This window comes from Notechis scutatus, chromosome 6 (assembly GCF_049901735.1).
Source record: "Notechis scutatus isolate UNSWTSFEM ecotype Mainland chromosome 6, rNotScu1.2, whole genome shotgun sequence".
NCBI lineage: Eukaryota > Metazoa > Chordata > Lepidosauria > Squamata > Elapidae > Notechis > Notechis scutatus.
In genome coordinates, this window is record NC_142014.1 from 61925652 (window position 1) to 61953637 (window position 27986).

The following is a 27986-nucleotide window of genomic DNA, read 5'->3' on the forward strand; positions in this document are numbered from 1 at the left end:
ATAATTCACTTTACCATCGAAGGCAAAGGAAGGCGGCCACAGGACGCCTGAAGCCAAGTGTCTCCTCAGGGCTCCGGTTGCAGGGAGGAGCCTGACTGGCTGCACGTGGCTGCGCCAACCCGCGGCATTGCTGTGCGCTACGGCAGCAAGGGAAGGAAATTAACGGTGTGAAGGTCTCCGATATGAAGTGCTCCACCAACGCAGGCAGCACCATATCTGGGCATGCAACAAAGTACTTCCTAACGGCAAGCCCCCCACCATTCCCCCCATTTCGCATGTTTAATATGGGCCTTAATTTGGGGGGAGGGGCTTAATTTGATTTTATGCCAATAAATCATGCTGGGGCTTCCTATTGGTGGAGGCCGTATTGTTGGAGAAACACGGTAGATACAAACTCAAGGTTAACCACACCAAACTTGATTGCAGGAAATACGACTTCAGCAACAGAATGGTCAATGTCTAGAATACTCTACCTGACTCTGTAGTTTCTTCCCCAAACCCCAAAAACTTTAACCTTAGACTGTCTACTATTGACCTCACCCCTTTCCTAAGAGGTCTCTAGGGGGCGCGCATAAGTGCACCAAAGTGCCTACCATCCCTGTCCTATTGTTTCTTTTATTTTTTTTATATGTACCCATTTCATGTATTCATAACTATGTATACACTTATACTTATTATCTTGTAAACAATTGACAAATCAAATAAATAAATAAAATAAATAAAATAAAGGATACTGTAAAATCTCCATTCCCACCCTACTCCTGGGGGAAAGTTACTGCAAAATCCCATTCCCTCCCCACCCCACTAACCTGCTTTCCAGCTCCGTTCTCCTGTACAGGGCAACAAAAGAAGACCCAGCCGATCGTCTGGGACTCGGGAGGCAGAGAAGATATGGGCACAGGGCCAGTTAGAGGTGCTATTTGCCAGTTCTCCAAACTAGTCAAAGTTTCTGCTACTGGTTCTCCAGAACTGGTCAGAACCTACTGAATACCACCTCTGATTCAGCTCCATCCCTGGTTTATATTATAGTTTACAAACAAATTTGACTATTACAATTGGTGATTTATAAATCTCTGGCAGTGATTGGGTAAGCTGCTTCAGAGAGATGGTCAGGAAGAGGGTTCTAATTCTGAGCTGCTTGATCCCTAGAAAGTGGCAGGTCAAGTATGTGCAGATAGAAATAAATGTGATTAGGGGAGCCCATGTCATGGGGACGCTTATTCCTTTTTCTCCTAGAGTCTAGACCACCAATCATACAACAAAACTAGATTGAAGACCATCCTTGGATTTCCAGGGATGATGGAGTCAGGATAATAACTAAATTTGAATCACACTGATTTATAGTTGCATTTATTGCAATTCAACATAGTTAGTATCACAAGTCTCATGTATGAAATAATTTCCTCCCTTCATATAAAAATTATATTTTAAAAGTCTCAGGACTCAAGATTGTCATGGACTGCAGGCAAATGGTTGTCCAATCGCTTCTTTAAAACTTGCAATGTTGGAGCATTTACAGCTTCTGGAGGCAAGTTGTTCCACTGATTAATTGTTCTGCCTATAAGGACACCTCTCCTTAGTTCTAGGTTGCTTCTCTCCTTGATTACTTTCTATCAATTGATTAGTTGAACCGTACTGACACAGTGGTTAGAATATAGTATTGCAGGCTAATTCTGCTGACTTCCAGCAGTTTGATTCTCCACAGGTTCAAGGTTGACTCAGCCTTCCATCCTCCCGAGGTCAGTTAAATGAGGACAATATGTTGACTCTGTAAACTGCTTAAGAGGGGGATGTAAAGCACTATGAAGCAGTATATAAGTCTTAAGTCCTATTGCTATTCCAACCATGCACTACCTGAATTCTTCAGATAGTACATCTCTGTGCCACAAATAATGATACAGGGAAGGCATCTAAGGCTCCTCAAGGCTCTTCTTTCCAAGTCTGCATTTGCTGAAGCTCATCCAGCTTTGCAAATAGAGCCCCCCCCACACACACACACACATTTTTAGCACATGGAACATCTGGATTTTTTTAAAAAAACACATCATTTTTGTTTTTAAATAGTTGAGGTTTTCTTTCCTCTCTCCCTTTTCCCTGGAACTACTTTGCTGTTGGCTCAGCATTGGCAAGTTATGGTCTTGTACCCTTTCTTCATATATTAATTAAGCTTCTATTTGGGACTATTAAAACATCAGTGGACTGATCACAAAAGATTTTTATCCATTTTATAGTTTGGCCTTAGCCATGGATGCTCACTAAGTGATTTTGAGCTTTCTGTTCTCATTCAGTCCAACCCAGGGGTGGGTTTCTACCAGTTCTGTCCACCTCTGTAGAAGCGGTAGCTCTGAAGAGCAGCAGACATAGAACCAGTTCTATGTCTGCTGATGTTTTTGCCCACCCACCCGCCCGGGCTCTTACCTGACCTTTATTTCCTGCTTTTTCAACTTCAGTTGCCATGCGAGGCACAGCTGTGGTTAAAAAAGCAGGAAAAAAAGTACTTTTTCAAAGGCTGCTTCTCAGCACGCAGCGCTGCTCAGCTGTCCAGGCACCAGGCTGATGACGATTTACAGGTGCTTTACAGGTGCGCAGCGCAGTGTGCAGGGAAGCACATCGTAAATCACCAAACCTCGTAAATCAACGAGCCAGTAGTTAACCCTGTTGGATCCCACCCCTGGTCCAACCTATTCCACAGAGTCGGCGTTGTGGGGAGAAATAGAGGAGGGCAAGCTCTATACTACCTTGAACTCCTAGAGGATAGGCAGGATATAAACAACAAAGTCAAACGTATTTTTCTCACGTCTGTTTCTTGCAAAGCATTCTTGATTCAGAGAAAGCTGTATATTTCATAGAAACTAACACAGAAAGCAGAACTAGCATCTTGAACTAATACATTCAGAAATAAAGATGGGTATCTTCATTGGGCTATTTGAAGAAAGGTGATTTTGACAGTGTTACTTCCCTTTATACATTAAAGGGGAAAAAGGTAGACAGTAGGTTTTCCCACTCTTTGTGTGTGGGCTCAGAAATAGCAAGTGTCTTTCACAGCTGTTGGCAATTAAGGCACTATTGAAAAGAGAACTATAAGGGGCGCAAACCTTTTTACATATCAAAGCTTAGAGAGATGAAGAGGCTTTTGACTGGGGAACTTCAGGTTTGCACAGGTGAAGTAGGAATGTATCACTGAATGCAGCTGCCAGCAAGTGTGCCTGAAGCATATTGGTTATCTGTGATGTGGCTGCAGAGAGTTCTACTAGTGATGAGCCAGTATCTTTAGAAAGCACTAGATAACCCATGCCCCATTGAGTTATTGTTTCAGAGATATTTGCTTACCTAAACATTCTAGAAATAGAATGACCAAAAGTGGGTAAAAAAGCAGTGAGAGCAGGAGCCACTTTTGATTTCCTGCTGGTTTCCCCATTGAGTTTCCTTGTGAGAATCTGGCAGGCAGCATCAGAAATCTTCCTTTTACCCCCTCTGCGTAGGTAAATGATTGCTGCTGATTGGGGGAGAGAATGAAGGATTGTGAGATTGGTTGGGAAACTATCACAGAATGTTGAAAATAAAATCATATGACCACAGCAGCAGTCTTGTAGCACACCAATAATTAGTAGCACCAAAGAAGCCGGTACTTATCCCAATTTCATACTTCTGGGAATCATGGGTTCTGGCTTTTGGACACATTCTGTAAGTTATCCCATTTAAGGTATCTTGTTTCAAAATTGTTACCCTATGATGCATTATTTCACCCAGTTAGAGGTCATGACAAGCAGAGTTTTATTAGTAAATAGATTTCCCAGGTATGAAGTGGACAAGTGACATCTCTCTTGAATATTTTAACTAAACTCTTTCCTATTTGTATATAGAGATGTGAGAGAAGCAAAGTTGGGAGGTGGAGGATATGAGAGCAAAAAAAAAATGCTCTTCCATGGAGTTGAATTGTATTATGTCACAAATGCAAGCAAGTACTTAACGTGTTCTGATTTTGTGTCACAACTAGTGGAGAAGATTTACTGTACAAGCAGTGGTACAGTCACAGAATGGCAAGTCTCTCTTTTTGCTATGGTCAGTCTTCTGTGCCTTTGTGTTTTTATTGATATGTCACCCTTCTGACCATCTGTGCCATTTGTGGGATTGTGCCACAGTGCAAGATCCATAGATTATATCTCCTCTGTGTGGATTACCTAGAAAATTTAGGCAACGATGCTTGTTGAATTGCAGTGAAGGCCAGCCCATTCAACATGTCCAATTTAAAACTGAGTGCAAACATTCCCAGCCATCCTGGGAATATTCAAGCTGTTCTTCAATTCCTCCAGACTCCCATTAACAACAATTCATTTCACCTGACAATTCACACCTCACCCTTGAGTGAATTATCCAAATGATTTACAAATTAGACTATAAAACAAGAATTCATGTACAGGAAGCTTTTGCCCATTTAGCAACAAGAGGTATGTATACAAGATGAGCAAAGTTCATTGGATGAGTTAAATATCAGATGGTATCACATTGTGGCTAATTTGTTTGCTTTAATTTGCAGAAGTTACTACTGTACAGTTTCTGCCCATAGAGGCTGTCCAAATAGGGGATAGTGCCATATGCTTATTAAGCACTCAACAGTGAGCATACCAGAGGCCAGGGCCATAGAATATGTTACTTTGGCTTACAGCATTCTTTCTGACCTACATTGTCTCCCTCACCTTGAGTGGAAAATAGCAGCATCTATCATTTCCCCAGGGCCTCTCATTTCCCTCTCTTTTATTTTCTTAAATGGCACTCCAGGCCCTTTAAAGGCCTGGTTAATTCATTGCCAGAAGACAAGATGTATGTTGTTCCATAAAACAATGTTGAAAATAAGGAGTAGAGAAGAGGAAGAGGGGGAGAGAATGGTGATGTATCCAGTAGAGGTGGAATCTAGTGTGTGATGGAATTAGATTAAGCCTATACAAAGCCTTACTTAATGCCCTGGGTTTCAGGATCAGTGCTGAAATATGCTATCCTACATTTTCTGCAGAGAAATATGTGCATATATAGACACGCTCCCTGTATGTTGCCTTTATTGATATAAAGCCAGCATTTGATTCAATATCTAGAGAAAAGTTCTGGGAGAAGCTATCTTGATCACCTATAGATCAGATTTTACTCTCCCTAATTAGGATGCTGCATGATAACACCATCAAGCAGGTGAGATAGGGCAATGGTCAGCTTTCTGCAATTATTTCCATCTAGATAGGAGTAAAACAGGGATGTATCCTGCCTCCCCTCTTTTTAATATATATGTCAATTTCCTTCTTCCTTTACTTAACAATAGGCAGTTGTATATGCTCCTGCATTCAAATGACACAGCCATTTTCTCTCTCACTCTGTGGGCTCTAGAGAAGAATTGGTTACAATAAACTTCTTCAAAATTAAAATTATGATCTTTTCAAAGGGATGAGATGTCAAAAATGTTGATGGAACAAAAACAATAATACTATAGACCAAGTTTTATCTTTTAAATAACTTGACGCACTATTCGAACAATTGGGCATCTGGAAGGAACAAATTAAATTTATCTCAAATCAGGCCAATAATAATGCTAAGCTTATACTCAACGTCTTTGAAACTAAAAGAGATCAGAATAAACCCACTGTTTTCAGACCTAATGTTCTGACCAAGGCTTCCTGAGACAGTAACAATCAAATGCTGTTCCCAAAAAACATTTTTTTTATTTCAACAGCTATGAATTATATGAATTCACAGCCCTAATGAGTCCCAAACAGTTTATGAATAGTCCAACAGAAGTCCGCCACAGTCTTTTCGGTTAAGGCTGATAAGCACCCACCTTTATCTCCCTTGAAATGCTGCCAATGATTAAATTACCAATTAGCTGTACAAGGCCAAACGGAGCACAAAGTCAACACGGAGCTTCAGATTTTAAATCGACCAGAATGAACAAAGTTGCTTCCTGCAAAGGCTCATGTCCCTTTGATCCTCCTTTATGTCTTATGGGAGGGTCAATCATCTCCAAGCCTTACTCCCAAGTCGCCCCTTTTGTCTTAACTGTTCTTGCCTTCTGGAAGCTCTGTGCAAGCGTGCACTGGGAACAGGCTCCCCCTGTTCCTCTGCCTCGCTGATGTCAGATTCTGGAGGCTCCGGAGTCAGCACATAACTCTCAGGTGGCCCTGGCCCCATCTCTGTGTCGGATGCAGATCCCTTGTCCGAGCCCTCACCAGACTCCAGAACTGGCCCATGTTCTTCCCCACTGTCCGACTCTGCTGCCAGCTCTGCAGGCTGCCGGCAGACCACAACACCTAAATCTATCTTCCCAATGCTGTATGGCTCACAGGTATGTGTATATAAAACCCCCAGATACAAAACAGTCCAGATTCTTACTACTCAGAATACCCCTCCATGTGCTAAACACAGCCCTTCACTCAGAAAGTAGAATGATTTCTTTGACTTTTAGGCCCCATATATATTGGTGATATTTTTGTCTTAAGTTTCACTTTTCTAGTAATTCTCTGGCTGTCATAATTCTTTTTTATTATTTATTTATTTATTTATTTATTTAATTTATATTGCAGCCTATTTGCTCATGGTGACTAACGCAGCTTACAGAATATAAAACCACATTTAAAACAATAAAAACTAACAAAAAGAATAAAATAAATTAATATAGTACAATATAACAAAATCACTCCCCAAATCCCAACCCCAACCCCTCCCCCTGGCAACAGCAGATCCCACAAGCCATTTAATAGGATCCATCCCGCTTTGGGTTCCCCACTGGCAGAATCAGGTCTTCAGCGCCTTCTGGAAGAGTATTAGAGTGGGGGCTGTTCTAATCTCTAGGGGAATGATGTTCCAGAGAGAAGGAGCCACCACGGAGAAGGCCTTTCTTCTGGGTCCCACCAGGTGTATCTCCCTTGGGGATGGGACATGCAACATTCCCTCCCTCCCCACTCTGATGGGTCAGGTAGATGTAACTGGCAAGAGATGGTCCCTCAGATAACCTGGTACCAAGCCATGAAGGGCTTTAAAGGTGACAATCAGCACCTTGAATTGCATCTGGAAGCAAATATGGCAACCAATGCAGCTCCTGCAGGAGAGGTGATACATCTGCACACAAAACCATGCAGGCAACTGCATTTTGCACCAACTGGAGCTTCCGGATGCTCTTCAAGGGCAGCCCCACATAGAGTGCATCACAATAATCAAGACAGAAGTGATTAGGACATGAGTGACTGTGAGTTGGGACTGTTGGTGCAAGAAAGGGCGTAATTGGTGCACAACCCGCAGTTGCGTAAAGGCTGTCCTGGCCATGACCGCCACCTGCTCTTTGAGCAGGAGTTGTGTCTCCAGGAAAACTTCTAGATTATGCATAGGGTCTGTTAGGGGTAGTGCCACCCCATCCAAGATCAAAGGTGGCAATTCTGCCTGAGCCAACGAACCCCAAATCCAGAGCCACTTGGTCTTTCCCCTTTTCTTAGAAAACTGGGATCTAAATAAACTTATAGAAGCCTGCTTGGGTTTGTCAAAAACACATCATGCCAGATAAAGCTTATTGCCTTCTTTGACAAAGTGATTAAATTAGTGAATAAGGAAAATGCTATGGACATAGTATACTTGGACTTCACTAAGACATTTGACAAAGTAGATCACAGCCTACTTCTTGGCAAGATAGAACAATGTATAAAATAGTGGGGTACCTCAAGGTTCTGTCTCAGGCCCAGTACTCTTCAACATCTTCAGAAATGATCTAGATGAGGTGGTAGAAGGGGAACCCAACAAATTTGAACACAACACAAAGCTATGGGGTGGAAAGGGGGAATAGTTACCATTTTATAAGAAAGACTCAAGATTTAGAAGTACCTTGATACAGTTGGTCATGGTTTCACAAATGGAAATGCAGTTCAGTGGTGAGAAAAGTAATGTGATGACCCAGGGTGGGATACAAAATAAACACAGCCACAAAAAAACAGGTGAAGCCCCTTTTATTCCTTCACTTTGCTTCCAAGCTCCAAATATCCTTGACTGGAGACAAAAAAACTCCCACTCAAACAATTACAAGAAGGAGGAAATACCGTTTAAATTATAAAGAGTAAAAAACAACCCAAACCAGGCAAGATAAGGGCTTGAAGACATCCACAGATATAAGAACACACTCTGGGAAAGATGCCAAACTCAGAGAGGAACAATAAACTAGAGATATTTCCATGTTTTGTTTCTAGCACTCGCCCATATGCATGTCCGTCCTCTTATCCAGTTGTCACAGCTGCAGCCCATGAAGAGGATCAAGGACCTCTTCTTCCCAGTAGATCACGTCTCTTCCTTATCCTCTCCTCCCTGCATGCCCTAGGACAGGGAGGGAATGGACCTGGGTCCTCCTCTGACTGCCCAGGCAGCCTCTGCCCTTCCCCAGCCTTCTCCACAACTTCCAGAGCCACACTTCCACTCCCTGTTGGCTGTTCCTCCTCTCCCTCAGAGTCAGTCTTCACCAGGGGCATGACAACTAAGCTCCTGTATATAGGCAAGAAAAAACAAATGCACAGGTAAAGAACAGGTATACTTGGCTCAACAATAGCAACTGTGAGAGGGATCTAGGTGTCCTAGAGACTACCACAAGTATGAGCCAGCAGTGTGTTACGGTTGCTAAAAAAGCAATGCAGTCCTAGGTTGCATCAATAGAAGGATAATTTGAAGATCACGGGTGAGATCACACTTGGAATACTGCATCCAGTTCTGGTCATCACAATACAAAAATGTTGTTGAGACCCTAGAAAAGTGCAGTGAAGAGCAACAAAAATAATAAGGGGTCTGGAGAATGAACCATATGATGAACTATTGAGGGAACTAGGTATGCCTAATGAAGAGAAGGACTGGGGCAGTGGTGAGATTCAGCCAGTTCGCACCGCTTTGGGGGAACCAGTTGTTAGCTTTCTGAGCAGTTTGGTGAACTGATTGTTGGAAGAAATCAATAGGGAAGAGAACCAGTTGTTAATTATTTGAATTCCACCGCTGACTAGGGGTAATATAATAAAAGTCTTCCAGTGTTTGAGGGACTATCACAGAGAAGGGACTCTCCAAAGCATTTTCTGACTGTGAGAACAATCAGCGGAATGGCTTACCTCCAGAAGTTAGGGGTGGCTCCATCACTTGAAGTTTTCACAAAGAGACTGGACAGCCCGCTGTCTGGAATGGGTCTCCTGCTTGAGCAGGACCGTTGGGCTAGAAGACCTCCAAGTTCCCTTCCAGCCCTATGTTTGGTTGTGTTTTCTCATATAATGACCTCCTGGCCCTGGAGCTTTCAAAAGCAGATGTTTGACCATGTTCTTCAGTGTGCTGGCAGTATATAAACATGAGACCTTTCCAGCCAGCAAATTATTTATTTACTTAATGTTACCTGCCCATCACCCTGCAGAAGTTTCTCTCCAGACTGCCTCAATGTCCTGCATTATTGAAATATTCATTTTGCAAATTGAAACTTGTCGCTGTACACTGGAAGAACCCGCGATTCTAACTCAGTGATTCTCAACCTTAGCATTTTTAAGATGTGTGGACTTCAACACCCAGAATTCCCCAGCCAGACTTGGAATAGTTCTGGTCATTGAAGTCCACTCATCTTTTAAAGTTGCACAAAGTTGGGACACACTGCTGTAGCCCATGTGGTTCTTCAGAGCCCTTTTTATAATAAGTTATGTTCCACTCATATATTTTCATCTGCCAACAGAAATCCCTTCTGTCTTCAGGGCCGTCTTATTTGTTCCTCGCTATACGATTAGAAAACCAGCATCACCTAAAAGTTGTATTTTCTCTCAGCTATCATTTTTCTAAGCAGGAAACTAATTTCTTACTTTTCTGATTTATTAATGTACAATTGTATCTTGTTCTCCCGTGTTTCTTACATTACACCTAGGTGTTATCTCTTGTCATATCTTATTTGTCATTGACCAATATAAGATTTAGTTATACACACTTAAATATACACAAACTCATATCCCTGTGCATTGACTTAATAGAATCATAGTCAATAGGTAGAATTCTAGTATTTCATAAAATACTTTTATCACTTTATTTTTTTAGACTTTTAATATCCTGCTATCTGTATTTATTGCACTGCAGCAAGTGTCTTATTCACTTCTGTTGACATCTTAGAAATGTTTCAGATTCTAAATCATTTATTGTTATTTCCAGATAATATCCCTCTTTCTTTTCTATGTCATGGCTTTCCATACTTTTTAAATTTTATTTATGCTGTCAACTGTCCAATTTTGTTGGTCAGCGACTATAATAAAAACATCATATTAGTTTTCCATTGAAAAGTTTAAATGTACTCTTTGGAACAAAAGTAAAGAAGGAATTGTTAGGCCTATGCTGAAAAACTATGTGCAAAATGATCGCCTCCTTCAAACTCAGCAAGGAATGCTTCCATTTTATTTCCCCTTTTAAGTCCCATATGAAAAGGAGCTATTTTTCATCTATAAATGCCCATGTTTGGAACTTACTAGTAAAAAGAAGTCCCATTTAATCAGAATTTAAAATTTTGTCTATTATGCCAGCAATTTAGATTTCAGATGTGGATATAAGGCAGTTAAATCAATGTGCAAAATCCAGGTAATTTATGAGGAGAAAGGGATTTTTATTTTAAAAAATGACATTTAAAAATAATAAGTTCATCTGATAACTGAAAGGCATTAATAAAATCCTGGGCCCCAAGGCAAATCTTTCAAATGGACCTCCCCAACGTACTAAGCAGTTAAAGTAACAGTGGCTATCTCTAAAAGACCAGTCCAACTTTGATGCTTGAGAATTTCTCTCACAAACTATTATTGGCATATTGTCTCAGGGCAGAGCAATTTCAGCAGTTTTCATTTTCATTACAAAAATCTGGAAAACCTCTAGATGGCAGCTAAGAGAGCTTTTCTGTAATGCTTTGCTTCCATTTAGCAGCCACTCAAGCCAACACACTGACTTGCACTTCTACCATCCTCACTCTCTATGCCCTATGCCTAATTTCCTCTATAAGTATGTATCAGCCCTGCCACAGACCACAAGGAGTTTTAGTTCTTCAAAAAAATTCAATGTGCAGGTGGAACCCTTGGGCCTGTGGGCTCCGAGGCATTCTTCAGCCCTACCTTGACTAAATTTATGCCACTGAAATAATCTGATGATTGGAAAATAGATGGGAACTCCTATCATATCATATCCGGAATATGCTAGATTGGAGAAAGATCTGTATGTGAGTTTTATGTATAGGTAATAAGATCAAGATCATTAGCACATAATCATCATTTATACTCTGAATAAACATTTCTTTTAAGAGAAAGGATTTCCTATTTGGACAGCCATGCCCAGGCAGAAACATCCACTTTGGGTCAGGAAGTCAATGACAACATGAGTTTTATACAATCAAGTTACTGCCCCAGTCTTGTGGCCATCAAGATACTGCCCCTCTGTGTCCACTTTTGGAACTATGAGTGGGACATCATGTTTTTTATTGTCAGTCAGGCAGAAATTATATGAAGGAAATAAGTATTCAAAGAATGAAAGTCACAATCATGTCAATGCCTGTAAGACTGTTGCATATGTGTACAGTCACCAGGAATTGAGCTTGACCTGACTTGACTTTAGCTATCATGAGATATGTTGGAGTTTTTCTGTCTTTCTCTAATGGATATTGCAGAGATAAGACAAAAGAAAGGGAAACCAACAGAAATAGAAAGAAGGTAATACAAAAGCAAGATGATGTCACTTTAACCTTCTGGTGTGAATAAGATGGTACATTAGCACAATAAAAGCCTTCTTCTGAAAAAATCCTGGATCTATTTCTCCATCAAGATCTCTATCTATAGGCGTCTGTTCTCCAATGTTTCATTCAGAAGCCTCCTAACTACTTCATCTTTGAACAGAAAATTCTAGAGCACTCAATCACTGAGCTGTAGACTCTTCCTCCCCGCCCTAGTCCTAACATTTGGATAAGAGCACATTAAGGAAATCATTTGAATTAATTTACATATAATCTACATCAATGCCATGATCTATCTCCAACAAAGAAAGTGCCTATTTATGAAGGATGGGAAGAAAAATACCCAACGTTCTTGATTTTAGTCTTCTTCAGAGCAATATCATCTGCCATATGAGAAGCTCAAAGATCACAGCTATGGATAGTTCTAAAATTAAAAGGGCAGAAGTGAACATCTTTAAAAAGATGTTGGATAACCATTTGTCTGAAGTGGTGTAGGGTTTCCTGCCTAGGCAGGGGTTGGACTATTATTGGACTGTTAGTCTATTCTATTCTAACAAGGAGAGGCATTTATTATTTGGAATGTGTATGCGTATTTCTTTTAAAGGGAATTTCTTCCCATTTATGTGACTGGGAGGTGATTAATTAAGCAAACTCCTAATTTTGTTTATATTTCTATTTAGGAAAATATTAGGCAGCTAGAAGGAACTTAGATCCACTAAAGGATTTCCTTCTTCAGTCATGATGTCCAGCATTGGCAAAAGTAGCCTTGGAAACATTGATATAGGGACAAAGGAGTGCTCCAAAGTTGGAGACCTCTGGCTGATATTAGCAAGAGAAAGGCTTTATTGAAGTTTATTATAATAATGCAACATTATTTTCTAGCTTCAATCTCAGAATAATCTAACCCGAAGTGATCCTAATATATAATTGCTTATATCCCTCTTTTTTAAAAGTGTCATTGTAATATACTTCTAATTCTGTCTTTTTTAAAATGACGGGGGAGAATCAATTGTTTGTAGGACAAAACCAATGGAGATGCAATTTACATAGTTATATGCAGTTATACATTTCCTCTCACTTTTAAATGGTATTGATTTAAATGTAGATTTCACATGTGGAGCTTGGAAGAAAGGGCTTTTCATTTAAATGTTAATAGGAGAATAAACCAAAATAATAAAAAAAGCAAGAAAAAAAGCCCTTCTATTCTGTAATTAATATTTTTCTATGCTGCTTCCCTTTTTTCTTTGTACTTCAGCTGGTGACGTGTCCTATCTTAAAAATATCTTTAAAAAAAAAAAATAAGAATATGGTTTTGAAAATGCCTAAATTAAAGTGCTTAAAGCTATAGTCGGTAGGAGAGTTTGAACTGAGCCTGAGATGCTGATAACAGAGAAATCTCAGCCTTCCATCTGAAGTCAATCCTTAGCAGCCCATTCATCAAAGTAACTCCTGAAATGTTCAGTATAATTATTTTCTGGTCGGTGCAGAATAAATGTCCTTTTGGGAGATAGGATAGCTAGACAATATATTCTTAAAATTTTCCTCCAGATTTAAGATAAGCAATAAAGTTTGTGAAAACTTGGAATGACTTGCAGGTAGGCTGAACTTCAGTATGAAATTAGTGGAATTATTTCTGTCAACTGGTAGGCATTTCTGATAATTTCAACAACCAAAGACAGTCTCTTCTCCACCCATAAAAGATTACATTTAGAATTTCTCATCTATCATAAAGCAGACAAAGATTTGTGCTACAATGGTATAGAAGAGTGGTGGCTAACCTTTTTGGGCTTCTGTGCCAAAAATTATGTGCGTGCTTGCGCTCACACACTCATGTGCCAGCGCCCAAAAGGCAATGCATGTGGCCCCCTCATGCCCCCTGCTCATGTACCCACAATCCCCCCTGCTGGCCCCTTGCCTACACTGCGCCTCACAGCTGATTTTTGGCCAGTTTGAGGCCTTTTTTGGCCTCCCAGAGTGATGAAACGGGCCTATTATTCTGCCTGCAGAGGCCTCCCTCAAGCATCTGGGAGGCTGAAAAAGGCCTCAAACCAGCTGAAAATCAGCTGTGAGGCGCACGCATGCGCAGTGAGGTAAGTTTGCCTGCAGCTTGCGTGCTGGCACAAATGGCTCTGCGTGCCATCTGTGGCATGCGTGTCATAGGTTCGCCATCACAGGTATAGAATATAGATTTGATTGCTTCTTGTCGATTATTTTTTAACTGGAAATTCTGGCCATGACTTGCAGTACTGTGCTGCAGTACTATTCAGCTGTAAACGGAAACCAATGCTCTTTAAATTATGAATGAACTACTGATAGCAATAGCAATAGACCGCTTCACAGTGATTTACAGCCTTCTCTAAGCGGTTTTATAGAGTCAGCATATTGCCCCCAACAATCTGGGTCCTCATTTTAGCCACCTTGGAAGGATGGAAGGCTGAGTCAACCTTGAGCCTGGTGAAATTTGAACAGCTGGCAGGCAACAGAAGTAGCCTGCAGTACTGCACTCTAACCACTGCTCCACCATGGCTCAGGTAGTCCTTGCTTTACACCCATTCATTTAGTAACCATTCGAAGTTACAAGAGTACTGAAAAAAGTGGATTATGATCTTAACAACCGTTGCAGCATCTCCATGGTCACTTGATCAAAATCCAGGTGCTTAGCAAGTGGCTCATATTTATGATGGTTGCAGTGTCTCGGGGTCATGTGATCCCCTTTTGAAACCTTCTAATAAGCAGAGTCAATGGGGAATCCAGATTCACTTAACAACCATGATATTAACTTAACAACTGCAGTGGTTCACTTAACAACTGCAGCAAGAAAGGTCATAAAATGAGGCAAATTTCACTTGTCTTGCTTAGCAACAGAAATTTTAGGTTCAGCTGTGATCATGAAATCAAGGACTACCTGTATTATGTACCTCTATTTCCTTAAATTGAATTCTTTATTGTCATTGTACGTATATACACAGTGTACATACAATGAAATTCACATAACACCCAGAGACCAGACTCAACATGCACACACACATGACAATCCCCAAACACCTCCCCACCTGCCAAAATTCCCCGCCTCCTAAAAACACACAAGCATCCGCACAACAGACCAAATAATACTGTGCAAAAGCTCACTGATGGTGGTCCTTAAGTTCATCATTAAGTGCAATTATAGCTCTAGGATAAAAACTGTTCAGAAAACGTGTGGTCCGAGTTTTAATTGTTCTGCATCTTCTGCCAGAAGGCAACAGTTCATAAAGATTGTAAGCAGGATGGGAAGAATCTCTGAGAATGTTGTGCAACTTCCTCAAACAGCGAGATGCAAAGATGTCATCCAGGGCTGGTAGCTGGAGCCCAATGATATTCTAATGATTAATGTCTGATATGTGATTGCCTCAAATACCTGTATGCACTCTCGCTCATGTTTATTAATTATGGCACTTAAAATTATATAGGTTGTGTCCTCCACTATTTCTACAAAGCTAAAAGTTTCTTCCTGCCATATTAAGTCACACTAATGAGGTATTATTATAGAGAACAGTGAGTAAACACAAGTTAGTAGTTGGTTAAAATGCAATATATCTATCCAATTTTATTGGATGTAAACTATAGGTAATACCTAGTTATTCTTCTTACAGAGAATGTATAGATATTTAAACCCAAAGGTGCTTTTCCAAGAGGCAACTGGATTTTCTGGTTTTTCTGTGAAGATGCTTCACTTCTCATCCAAGAAGCTTCTTCAAACCAGAAAGTCCAGTTGCCTCTTGAAAAAGCAACTTTGACACAACCATGACCTGGATGACTGAGAATCTTCATAGACATATAGATGTTAAAAGAATTTCATTGAGCTTGGTGAACAATTCTTGAGTGAAAGTGTCTGCTGTGCTTGAACAAATTAACTCCCATTTTCAGGGCGGTCTGACCAAAATCTCTTCATATACCTAAATTATTGTCATGACCTTGCTTTTCAGATTCTTTAGCTTCTGTTGGCTTACTTCCATCTCATTAGAAAATTTCAGTTTCCAAAGATCAGATTTTCCACTTGGTCTCTCATGCTTCTGCTCAAGTTGGCAATATTATGAAAATATTTTGTAGAGCCTTGGGATTGCAATTTTTTTTAGTTATTGTACAGGACTATTGCATGTTGTATCATCATGCTGTTGACTTGCCTTCCTTTAGAAGATAGATATCAACCCACAAGCTACGAGATAGTAATGAAGAAAAATGATATCTATTAAACATATTCAGTAAAGTTCCAAGGAGGACCATAACATAGGATTCTTTTTATTTAATAAGTGGTTAGTCAGATTTCTCTAATAGCCAGCATAGGTATTATTAATCCTCCAAGATCAGTCCTTATTCACCTTACCTTTGCATGAATTGTTAATCATGTTTTTACTCTGTACTCCATTCCAAACTCAAAATGAATTTCATGCAAATATAGAACAGCATTGAAAGCAAACAACATAGATGTAGTCCTACAGCACCATCTTCGGATTAAAGGGTCGTCTCTTCAATCTTTCTTAGGTGCCGGGCAAGGGGGCAGACTCATGGCCATTCTTCTTTCTCCTCAGCGTCTTAGCCAGAGCAGCAATTGCTCTAATATATACATTGGTTCTATCTGGTCTGAACCACCCATCCTTCCTCCCCTCCTCATCTTTCTGCCCAACACTGGCCATTTTCCTATATTCAACTCTTATAGGATTTTACAGGAATTAATACAAAACAGTTCTTCCAAGGTCTAACACTTCATTGTCACTGATAAGAATACTGTGGTTGATAGTATCAGCAGATGCTGAAAGATTCACAAGATTTAGCAGTATTTCCCCTATCTAGTATCTGGTATAATTCATTTACCAGTTACCAAAATGGTTTCAATTCCACATTCAGGACAAAATCCCAGCTAGAGTAGGTTTGGATCATCATTTTCAACCCAATTCACCAGGAACCATTTTGTTATTGCTTTCTTAATCATCTTATCCAGTAGCAGAATACTGAGAATAGCCTCTAATTAAGCATCCAAGTCCAAGAAGGGCTTTTAAAATGTGACTCCTTCAAGCAAGCATAATATGGCTCGAAATACAATCTGCTAATATTAGTTTATGTAATTTACCAGCTGAGGAATGGATGGAGAAGTCAATTGGTACCATCACTTTTCCACAGATCCTTCCACATTCTCAACATACTATATACCAACTGAATAGGACCCATATAAATATGGCGAAGTATTTCTCATATTGCATTCTTATTACCTGCTCCAATAACTTTGGGACCCAAGTTGAGGTGAAGCTAGTAAATTAGCAAATCTTTGCAGAAAAAAAGATGAATCTCCAACAGTTCTAGTTCACCCACCTCTAACTTATCAACAGCTTGATTAAGGGTATGCTGCACACTATCCAAAAATGTTGCCACCCTGTTTTGTGTAATTGTAATCAGACAAAAAAAGTAAACGTATTTGGGTACATCCATTGTTTTGGGATAGAATTGCAGATGGACCTTAAGAAGAGTCCTATACTTTATCTGAAGAAGCTTGTCTTGAATATTCCTCCAGCGTGAAAGGCTGGTTAAATGAACTAAGAGATTTGTAGCAGCTGCCATTATAGAAGTGATCATAGAGTCAAACTTTTCTAGTTACAAAAAAGTCTTTTTTTCACATAATCAGTTCCAGGAAAATAGAATGCTGAATGCAGCATTTGGCCTGCTGCATACATATGCTACAATTACAAATCCTAATACTCCTAACCTAATCAGAATTACAATACAACTGCTATGTAATGGGGGGCAGGATGAGGCTTTGAGGAAGGCTTATATATATTAAGAATAAGAAACTGTCCCCACTTGTAGAAGCAAGTATGACAAATATTTGGAACCATAGTATTTTCCTAGCACCTCATCCTTTTTCTTTCAACATTTCCTGTTTTTTCATATATCTGCTTGGCTCACATGTGCATGGAAGTATGTAGAATCAAAATCACGTGCTGTTTTATGGAAAGACTTAGCAATTCATTTTTACTATCATAAATTAAGAAGTGTTTAAGCTTTCCTATTAGTCACATCTCCTTCTACAATTTTCCATTCCATTCTCAATTTTCTCTTCTTTTTCTTGAAAATGTCCAGTCCTTATTAGACTATTTGGGGTTCTTGCACCCCTAGTGTTTTTCCTAAATACTTTTGGAATGCCTACAAATAAGCTTTCACTAAATTATAAAGAACTTCCTCTACAGGTCATTGGTAAGCAGATGTTCTTGATGTTCAACTTCCTCTTTTTCTTAAAACTAATGAGGACTTCCTGTATAGAACACAGAACTATGCTTCAGAGAACAGCTGGCTAAATCCAAGTATAGGATATTTGCAGGTCAGGTAAATGCCAACAGTTCATTTGACATTTCTATTAATGATTTAAGTTTGTCCTTTTCATAGAACATGTCAGCATTCAGGGCAACATCTCTTTTCTTTTTCTCTTGCTTCCATTAATAGCGAGCTGGAGGAAAACCATTTGTTAAAATTACAGAAAATATTAAAACGTGAAGCCTGTTTCTTCCTTTTTCTTATCAAGCTGCAAATGGATCTAAATGATGGTCCTCTCAAATATTAAATAAAATATCTTCAAAATGGATTTCCTTCCAAACTCCTGAAAGCATCTTTCTCTACTCAGAAGTAAGAGAAAGTGAGACAAGCAATGTTCCCTCAGGGCCAAGCTAAATGATATATAAAGTGCTTCATACTGTACCACATAGTATTTTGTTTTACTCTAGTGTAAGCATGTGGTATTAAGGAGCACTTAGCTGACCTTGGCTGATCTAAAAAGCTAAACAGGATTAGAATTTGGATTCTCATCTTCCTTACCACAAAATCCCAGGGTTGTAGACTAGTCAGGGAAGTTAGAAAGACATTTTGGAAAAAAGACAGTGGTTAACCATTTCCATACAGGAAGACCTCACTTAATAACCATAATTGAGACCACTAACTCCATTACTAAGTACTGTAGTTGTTAAGCAGAAAATCATGTGATTTTGGCTTATAACATTACTTCTCGTTCAATCATAAATTAAGACATCACGTGACCACGCTTCTGTGTTCTCCATTAATGCTGCTTGTTGTGAGCCAGTTATCAGAAATACACATAAATGACACACAGGACTCTGCAATGGTCATAAATACATGCCTGTTGCAAAGTGCTCCAATAGTGATCATGTGACTATGAGATGCACAACAATGGTTGCAATGTGAGCATTGGTACACTAATTTCAAATGATTGTTAAACAAGGCACTAAGACAAGCCTGTGTACTATTGTTAAGAAAACTACAAGCACCCTTTAAAGCACACAGCAGCCTGATCTCCATAGCTATCACCCCATGTGATAGTTGCCTATTCTGCACAATAATGCAGTGGTCCCCAACCTTTTTTGTACCAGGGACCAGTTTCAAGCACAAACACTTTTTCAAGGACTGGGGGGAGGAGAATCGAGTTTGGTGGTTTGCTTGCAGGCGTTTCATTACCTGACTAGGTAACATCTGATGTTGTTACCTAGTCAGGTAATAAACGTCTGCCAGCAAACCACCAAGTTCAGGAGCGCCTCGGCCCTGCCTCCCTCAGCCCCATCCCTCAGGTGTCTCCCTCCCTCCCTCAGGTGTCTGCCTCGTTCCTCTCTCAGTCGCTCTCTCGCTGCTCCACCAGCCCAGGAAGAAACTGCTTCAAAGAAGCCGGGGGTGGCTTTTCCTGTCGCCGCAGCTCCTCCGAAGCGCCCGTTTACCCCACCCCGCCTGCCCGCGTGGTTCAACCCAGTGCTCCGTTCTGCCTGCCTGCCTGCCTGCCTTCGTTCGAGCAGCTTTGGCTGATAAAAGAGGCGAATAGTTATTATTCTCAGCGAAGCTGCTCCGAAACGAAGAAGGCAGGCAGGCAGGCAGAACGGGCACTGAATTGAACGCGCGCGCGGGCGGGCGGGGTGGGGGTGAACGGGCGCTCGGAGGCGCTGCGGCGACAGGAAAGCCACACACACCCCGGCTCCTTTGAAGCAGTTTCTTCCTGGGCTGGTGGAGCAGCGAGAGAGCGACTGAGAGAGGAACGAGGCGGGAGGAAACCGAAGCCCCGATCCCAGCAGGATTCACCGAAGGCGAAGAAAGCCGCCATTTTTTTATTTTTTTATCTTTGCGGCCCGGTACAGAGTGCTCCACGGACCGGGACCGGTCCGCGGCCCGGTGGTTGAGGACCCCTGCAATAATGGATCTCTTGCAAACCAACAACTAGTCACCAAGAGCTTCCTCTCTTCGAAGTATAAAAAAGCTTTTTTCCCTTTCTTGTGCTGTCATCAGGCCAATCACATTCTAATTTTGGCGGGGAGATTTTCATTGTAAATGGGCAAACAAACATATGGACAGATGGATGGATGCAGGTCCCAAGAAGTGATAAACTGAGAATCAGGTTTGTTGGTCCTATGGGACAAAAAAAGTAACATCATCTGAAGGAAGTCAAGGCACAGCAACCAAAACCTAGAGGCACAATTTTACAGAGGCACAATTGAGAGCATTTTAGCAAACTGCATCCCTATTTGGTTTGGTGGCAGCAGTGCCTCAGATAGAAAGTCCATACAGGGAGTGGTAATGATGTGGGTATATGCATAATTTTGTATTTATTTCTTTATGTATTCATTCACATTTATGTATGGTATATTGGAGGTGGAGACCCTTTGAGAGCTGCATGCAACAAACATTTCATTTTAATGTATGAAAAATTAGTGAACATTCAAAGTGACAAAGTTATTCTAAATTCTAAGTCTAAGAAGAGTCAAGGACCAGGAGAGGAGGCAAGGTATCCCACAGGGCATGATTGAAAAAGTTAAGATGGAGGCATGAGGATTCAGTCAAATCTCTCCCTGTTTTTTTAATGTGTGTTTTGAATAAAAATGGAAAAGATGGAAAGACAACAGAGAATCAATTCATATGGTTCTTCTTAGAACTAAAGACAGCATTTTTAAAGGACCTGTTGGAGTCATATTGGGTACCTAGACTGGACACTTAGCCAAGTGAAAAGTTTGCTGCTTGGGTGGCAATTTGAGGAAAGAAAGTTCCTTTTCCAACGATTGGGGCAAGCAAAGTGCAGAAAGCAAGATGAGTTTAGCTGCTCGAAACCTTTCAGCATATCTATCCATATGAATGAAAGATTGTTTGCAGAATGTACTGTATACTATTGTTTATTTAATGGTTGTAGCAGATGGTTAGTGTGGATTTTAATTGTTAGTGCTGGTTATTTTTAATGTGAGCTAGTTATTATGAATGTTTTATTTACACCTGTGAAGATGTATTGTTTATACTTTAAATTGTACTACAGATGTTTATGTTTTACATTATACTGTAGATGTTATTATGTATTACATTTGTATCTCTGTGCAATCAAATAACTCTGAGTGGTTAATATAGAAATAACAGTTCTAGCCAGTAAAGTAAGTCTTCTTTGATTTACTGAGGCATACTAATCTGATAGGCATTCAAATTTTATTAGTACGGGTATTATTGATTTAAGCTCTTACAAGCATTCTTCTTTTAGCTATGCAATTATCATTATGTTCCTATAATCATTCCTGTAGTAGTTTTCCTGACTTGATGTGCACCAGATGCATTTGGCCAGAGAAATTGGACTAGCTGAAGACTGAGGATGATGGCAGTTGCAATTCCACAGACATTTAGGACTTAGCTGAAGAAAGTTAATGCTCTACTTTGCCTCATTCTGGAGTAAAGAGTAAAGAGAATAGCTTATCCAAAATTTCTTTACATTACTAACTGAACATTTTACTCCATTCCTGTAAAAAGCAACAACAAAAGAGAATGTGCCCATGATTTCCTACAACAAAAAGAATCCATAACCTTGTTTACTACTCCTTGCATGCCAACAATGCCATGCTGCCCATACGGGGCCCATGGCAAGGCATGGGAGAAGCCTTCCAAAAACACCATGAAAAGTACTTAAATGTAGAGGGATTAGTAGATCTTTTTTACATGGGGAGAAAAATCAAGGAAAAATAAAAGTGTGTGATAGAAATTCCTGTTGCAGCAGGCAGGGGTAATACATACTGCTCATTTGGTGTTCCTGTTGTGAAACTCATCCTGGATAAAAGGAGGATGTCACTAGTAAAGTTATGTAGCTATGCATCTCTGGAGGACAGGCACCTTGTTTTTATTGATATTAGACCTATTCAATTGCCTCGAATTCTGATATGGTACATGCTGAAACATGTCTCTCTTCTCCGACCTCTTTCTTTTAAAATAGATGTAGTGGCTGATTCAGCACATCCATGCATTCATTTCTCTCTGAAAGAACTGTTCTGAATTGACTTGTCCGAAGCCTTGACATTTCTGTACACCACATTGACAGGGAAGGAATTGCCAGCCAGATAGCTTTGGACAACACAGAGCAATTCCAATAACCACTTTATTCTTTTCCTTTCATACCACTCTGCCTTTTGAAAGTGGCATCCTTGGCAACAGTTGTATCAGAACAGATAAAGATTGAATGGTGTTTTTTTAAAATAAGGTTTCTCCTGATACGTCTGCTATTAAAAATGTTTGCAAATAAAGTATTTGAGATGGGAATAATGTCCACAGAATTAGACATGGTTGTCTTTTGCAGCAAAATCAGCAAAAGAGCCCCGTGACACCTTAAAGACAAACTGAGTTATTTTGGCAAATAGGTTTGGCAGCATAGTTCACTGTATCATTCTTGCACCATAATACATTTGTTTGCTTGGAGAATGCCACTAACATCATCCAAATATTCTTGTACATGTGCAATTCAATATGACAGATGATTTCTGAATATAATTTCTAGCTTGGTGTAGATACAGAAATGTGTATTCACAAAATATTTAACTACTGGTGAGCTGAAAGAAAACTAATTGTGTGATGATGGGGCTGGTGATAGATATGCCAGCATCAGTTGTTGTTGTGGTTCCGGGCTTGGATTCTGCTTCTATGGAAGATCGGAGTTCAAGTGAGGAGGACATGGCAGAACTATATGAGCCGGCATTGCTCAGTGAAGGGAATAGTAACCAGGATGCGGAGATGGATGTGACAAAGGATGACAGACCTGACGTATTGGTATTGTCAGGACCTTTGACCTCCTCTGGTTCCTTATCTGATCATCAGCCGGGAATGGCTGACAGGGAAGTTTTGAGGGAGTCTTCCAGTGGAGATGAGAACTTGGAAGACTTATGGTTAAACGTCAGGAACAGACGACGTATGAGGAGGCAAATCCAGCTGGAACGAAGGAGGAGGGCGAGCCAGTAATTAAGGAAATTAGCTCGTTACCTCAATGACTATAAAAGGACACAGCTAGGCTAGTACAATGTGCCAGGAACAAAGTGACTTATTGAGTGAGGACGTTACAGCAAGAAGCTCTGAGGCTTGAGATTATTTACCAGGACTGGTTTGCCGGACAGAGTAAAGATTTATTGCTGTGGACCGTGGATTAAAAGCAGCCGTTATCTTGTGAGACTTCATTCTGTTTGAATTCCTTTTGAAACGGCTGCTTTCTGTTTTGTTCGCTTTAATTTGAAGGGGAGTCATAACAAGTTGTTATATAAGGAATAGAGTTATTTGAGGGATCTTCTGGTAATAATGTTGGGGTCATATCTGTTTCAATGAATCCCATGTGAATTCCCATTCCCAAATGAACAAAATCTAAACTTTGAATGCTACTGAGGAATTCTGTATGTCTGAATTTATATTTCAGTTGGCTTAACGTGTCAACCATTATGATTTAGTTTTATAAGGTAAACAGAAAATATTACCCAAACCAATTATACCTATGCAACAAACATTCATACTTTGCATAATGTATGGCTGGATTTATGCAACTTAATGTCAAGATCCCAACTAACGAATCCAAGCAAATCAGAACTTGGAGGCTAAGATCTTCCTCTAAGAACTTCTTTATATCATATTGGCGCGATCAAATGGAAAACCAACTCTAAATGTTTCCCATGGTTTCAGTATAATTAAAATAGGAAATAACGCCCTCCCCAAAAGTCACAGGTCATGTTGGCCAGTTAGGTTAATTGGTGGGCTCTCTAGGCACTCCTCCCTGCCTCTATCCACCACTGGTAGAATGACCTTGGTTCCCACCAGAAAGTTCTGTGTTTTGTCTAACAACACATTTCATCCTCCTTCCCTTTCCCCACCCTGTGTGGCAACTGAGGAATAGAAAAATGGCTTCTGCCAGGTTAAATTCGAAGTTGATACTTAATGGCCATGGCCATAATGGTAGCCATGTTTTAAGATGTTTCAACATATTATGGCTATGCAGACACTGTCTCATCTTGTTATGCTAATATAATCTTAGTTAGCCATAAAACTGTCTACTGCAATACATTGTGTTGTGCCAGAAACCGGGCTATGCAAACAAGTAAAGCCCCAACTATGGGATGCAGGCAGCATGCTAAACTACACCCCCTCCAGTCCATGGGAAAACTGTCTCCATGGAACTGGTCCCTGGTGTCCAAACAGTTGTGGGACACTGTTATACTGCTCCTCTAATCTCTGGTTTAAAATATACAATCTCATCTATAATTGCTATCCATAGTATTGAATATACTAAAATATGGTATAGGTGCTCCCATGAGCTTAGAGACATTCTGTTTATTCAAAGCAGATTCTTGTTCGTATTTTTCTTTTCTGAAAACATGCCTGTTTCTCAACTTCCATAAGATAAAAGGGATTTGCATTTTAAAGAAGATCACAGAAAGAAGTGGAATAACAAAGTTAACAGAGAAAACAACCAATCTCCTACTCTCTTGGTTTTGGGGTTATGCTTTGCTATTTGTTAATTCAGACTTCTGCTTGTGCAATTTCTGGGTAATTGGGTTGCAGGTCATCCCTGACAAGGGCCAGAATGGAAAGTATTGAGAAGAGGCAAACAGGAATAAAATTAAAATGCTTGATTTTAAGGAAAAATAGCGTCAAATTTAGTTTTTAAAACTGAAATACTAAAACATGTTTGTAGCTAGTCTTTTGCTAGTGAAAAGAAAACTTTATTTTGATCAAATCATATTTGTAGAAGAAACCAGCTTTGTAACTGTCCTATTTTTTTTCTATCTGATGACAAGCTGGATTGCTTGAAACTTGAGAGAACAAATTAATCTGTATTTCTTATTTCTTTAAAATCAATGAAGCAACACATCTTTTTGCAAACGTTAATGTGATATTCACGAGAAGAATTCTACTTCAGCAGGTCACCAAATGTTCAGTGTAAGGCTTAGACTTTTAAATCATCAAGCTAAACAATGACTTATATTAACTGGACCTTTATTTCCCATCGCAGATTTACGCCGAATGACAGCTGGTTTTATGGGCATGGCAGTGGCCATCATCCTATTTGGATGGATTATTGGAGTGCTGGGCTGCTGCTGGGATCGAGGCCTTATGCAGTATGTGGCAGGACTTCTCTTCCTCATGGGAGGTAAGGAGAAAACGGGTTGAAAATAAATGCTCCCTTTATCTGCATCGAATTTAATTACGAGGCTCTAGAAAACAACCTATTCTGTTATTATATAAATCAGCAGCAACGTGCTTAAAATTTTCTACAACAAAAGATTCATACAATTAGTTGCAGGCAGTCCTTATTTAACAACTGGCCTGTTTAGCAACCATTTTAAAACATGGCAATGCTGAAAAACCATGCAATGGGTCCTTGCCCAGATATGTCCCACATCACAATGGGTCCTTGCCCTGATGACCATGCTCCTGTTGTTATTCCATCCTACCCTACTATACCATAGCATGTAGATCACTCTCTGTTTAGTTTCTTTTCTGGATTGGTGCACTAAAGCAGCCATAAGCCTTCCTGTAGATCTTCTGATAAACAATAATTGGCCTGTTTGGAAAATCAAAGCCCTAACTTCCTTTCTATTCCAGATCTCAGGGTGGATGAGGAAAATCCCAATGTCTTGCTATTGTTTTTGTAATTCCACCTTTTTCTGCTAGGGCTGATTTGGCAAGTGACTTGACTTTCTAATGTCAAATGTTGTTACCAATCCACAGACAGACAATGTCTATCATTAAGGGCTAGTTTGTTCCTGGAAGATGCCCAGGAATGGTTTCTTATCATTGTGTTCCTTATTGACTTACCCACATCATTTAGACTCAGTTGTCAATTAAAACAAAACAACAATAAAAAAGAAGTCAAATTCTACCTGGTCCAAAAAATTATCTGAGTCGGGCACTAGGACCGACCCTGACTGGATCCTGCAACATTATCCTGGGACACATATATTTGCCTTTATTCACATTATGTTTTCAACATAAATAATAATATGCTACCATTCCCTGTTTTCCCAGTATTAATCATGGACATAGAATTAATCATGGACATACAATAAGCATTCTAATAATATCCTACTGTTAATAAATCAAAAGGAGTATGCTCCAATATATCTCTGTTTGATCTTATGAATCTGGGTGGATTCCAATCCCTAACACTACTCCCGCTATTGAGGAACTAGCACCAATGCTTGCATAGTCCTATCATTCTGATGTTGGAAAAGGCGTCTAACTACTGTCTTTGCCACCATATATAATTGCATGCTCTACATCAGGGGTATCAAACTTGTGTTATCACAGCGGCATCACATGACGTATCGGGACTTTCCCCCCTTCGCTAAACTGGGTTGGGGCGGGGCCAGGATGTGATGCATCTGGCCCGTGGGCTGCAAGTTTGACACCCCTGCTCGACATAGAGGAATAGAACGAAGCTTCTTGGATGAGAAGCAAACTGTCTTCAAGCAAAAACAAAGAAAAGTTCAGCCGCCTTTTTAAAAAGCACCTTTGGGACAGGTTGGGGTGAGGTCAATAGAGGTTAGTTTGAGGATAAAGGACTGGGGGTTTGAGCATGTGACAACAGAATCAGGTAGTGAGTTCCAGACATTGACCACTCTGTTGCTGAAATCGTACTTCCTGCAATCGAGTTTGGAGTGGTTTACATTTAATTTATATCTGTTGTGTGCTCTTGTGTTGTTGTAGTTAAAGCTGAAATATTCATTAACTTGGACATCCAAGAAGCTTCGTCTATTCTTCAGTTTCAGAAAAAGCACCTTTGGGGCAAGAAATCAGCCACAGTTTTGAGATGAGTGTGGTGGTAACAGGAAACACCCAATTTTTAATAGTCAGAATAATATTCTTTTTTATTAAGTTTGTTTAAAAGAACAGTGAAAGGGATATAATATGCTGAGGGTTTCAGTGGAGCATATGATTTTGCACTTTTGACTATCAGTGGATGGAGGGAACCTGGAACCAGGGGTAGGATTCTACCAGTTCGCAGCTATTCACTAGAACCAGTTGTTAACATTTTAAGCAGTTTGGAGAACCGGTTGTTAGAAGGAATTACTGGCCTAATCCTGTAAGGAAGGCAGGAAGGAAAATTCTGGTGTTGCTTACAGAAACTGCCTCTCCGTTAACCCTTATTACATTCTTGGCAGGACTAGACTTCCTGTCTCAGGAATGTCTCTGGAGTTTTTTCCCACTCCTTTGCTGATACTTTGCTTGTGTGGAGTGACCATTCAAAGTTACAATGGCACTGAAAAAAGTGACTTATGATCTTTTTTCACACTTACGACTGTTGCAGCATCCCCAGAGTCATGATAGGCCAGTCGAGGAAATGCGTGCCTCAATGTGAGTGATGTTGAGTTGGCCATGCCCAGCCAATAACATGACCACCAAGCCACGCCCACCAACTTAGCCACGCCCACAGAACTGGTTGTTAAAAAATTTGAATCCCACCCCTGCCTGGAACTATACAAAGATGAATAAGAACGTCGATCAAATACACTAGAAACTAGGTTGCTGGAATGTTCTGAACAGTGATTGCTAATAGGAAAATTATTATTAAATGGAAGCATTGCATGGATTTTAATTATAGACCCAATGGTATTCAATATCTTTGCCAAACATCTGAAAGAAAATTAAAAACAAAACATTGCTGACAAGGAAGGACCTCTGAAATGGCAAACAGAAGCAATTAAATCAATCCTAATAAGCAAATGCAAATCTTTCACTGTGCTTCTCAAAGTTCAGATTTGACAATCGGGTATTTTTAACTGTAGTTTTAGTTACAGTTGAAGAATTGTACTAAAAACAGTCAAAAATAAAATGACTACCTGCTGACTCTAACTTCTCTCCCCTGAGGCACTAGCCTACTGTATTTCTTTTTTTTCAGAAGCCATATTTACTCTGTGGCTAAGGAATAGCCTGAGATACCGTAGGACGAAGCAGCCTAAAAAGA

At 40.1% G+C, this 27986-nt stretch overlaps 1 protein-coding gene across 1 annotated transcript in view; it reads left to right on the forward strand.

The window, feature by feature from the left end:
• TMEM178B (transmembrane protein 178B) overlaps positions 1 to 27986 on the forward strand; it is a 354238-nt gene that overhangs the window by 276825 nt on the left and 49427 nt on the right. Inside the window, exon 3 of the mRNA XM_026693426.2 lies at positions 25032 to 25169. Coding sequence (XP_026549211.1) covers positions 25032 to 25169 — 138 coding nt within the window. The remainder of the gene's footprint in view (positions 1 to 25031; positions 25170 to 27986) is intronic.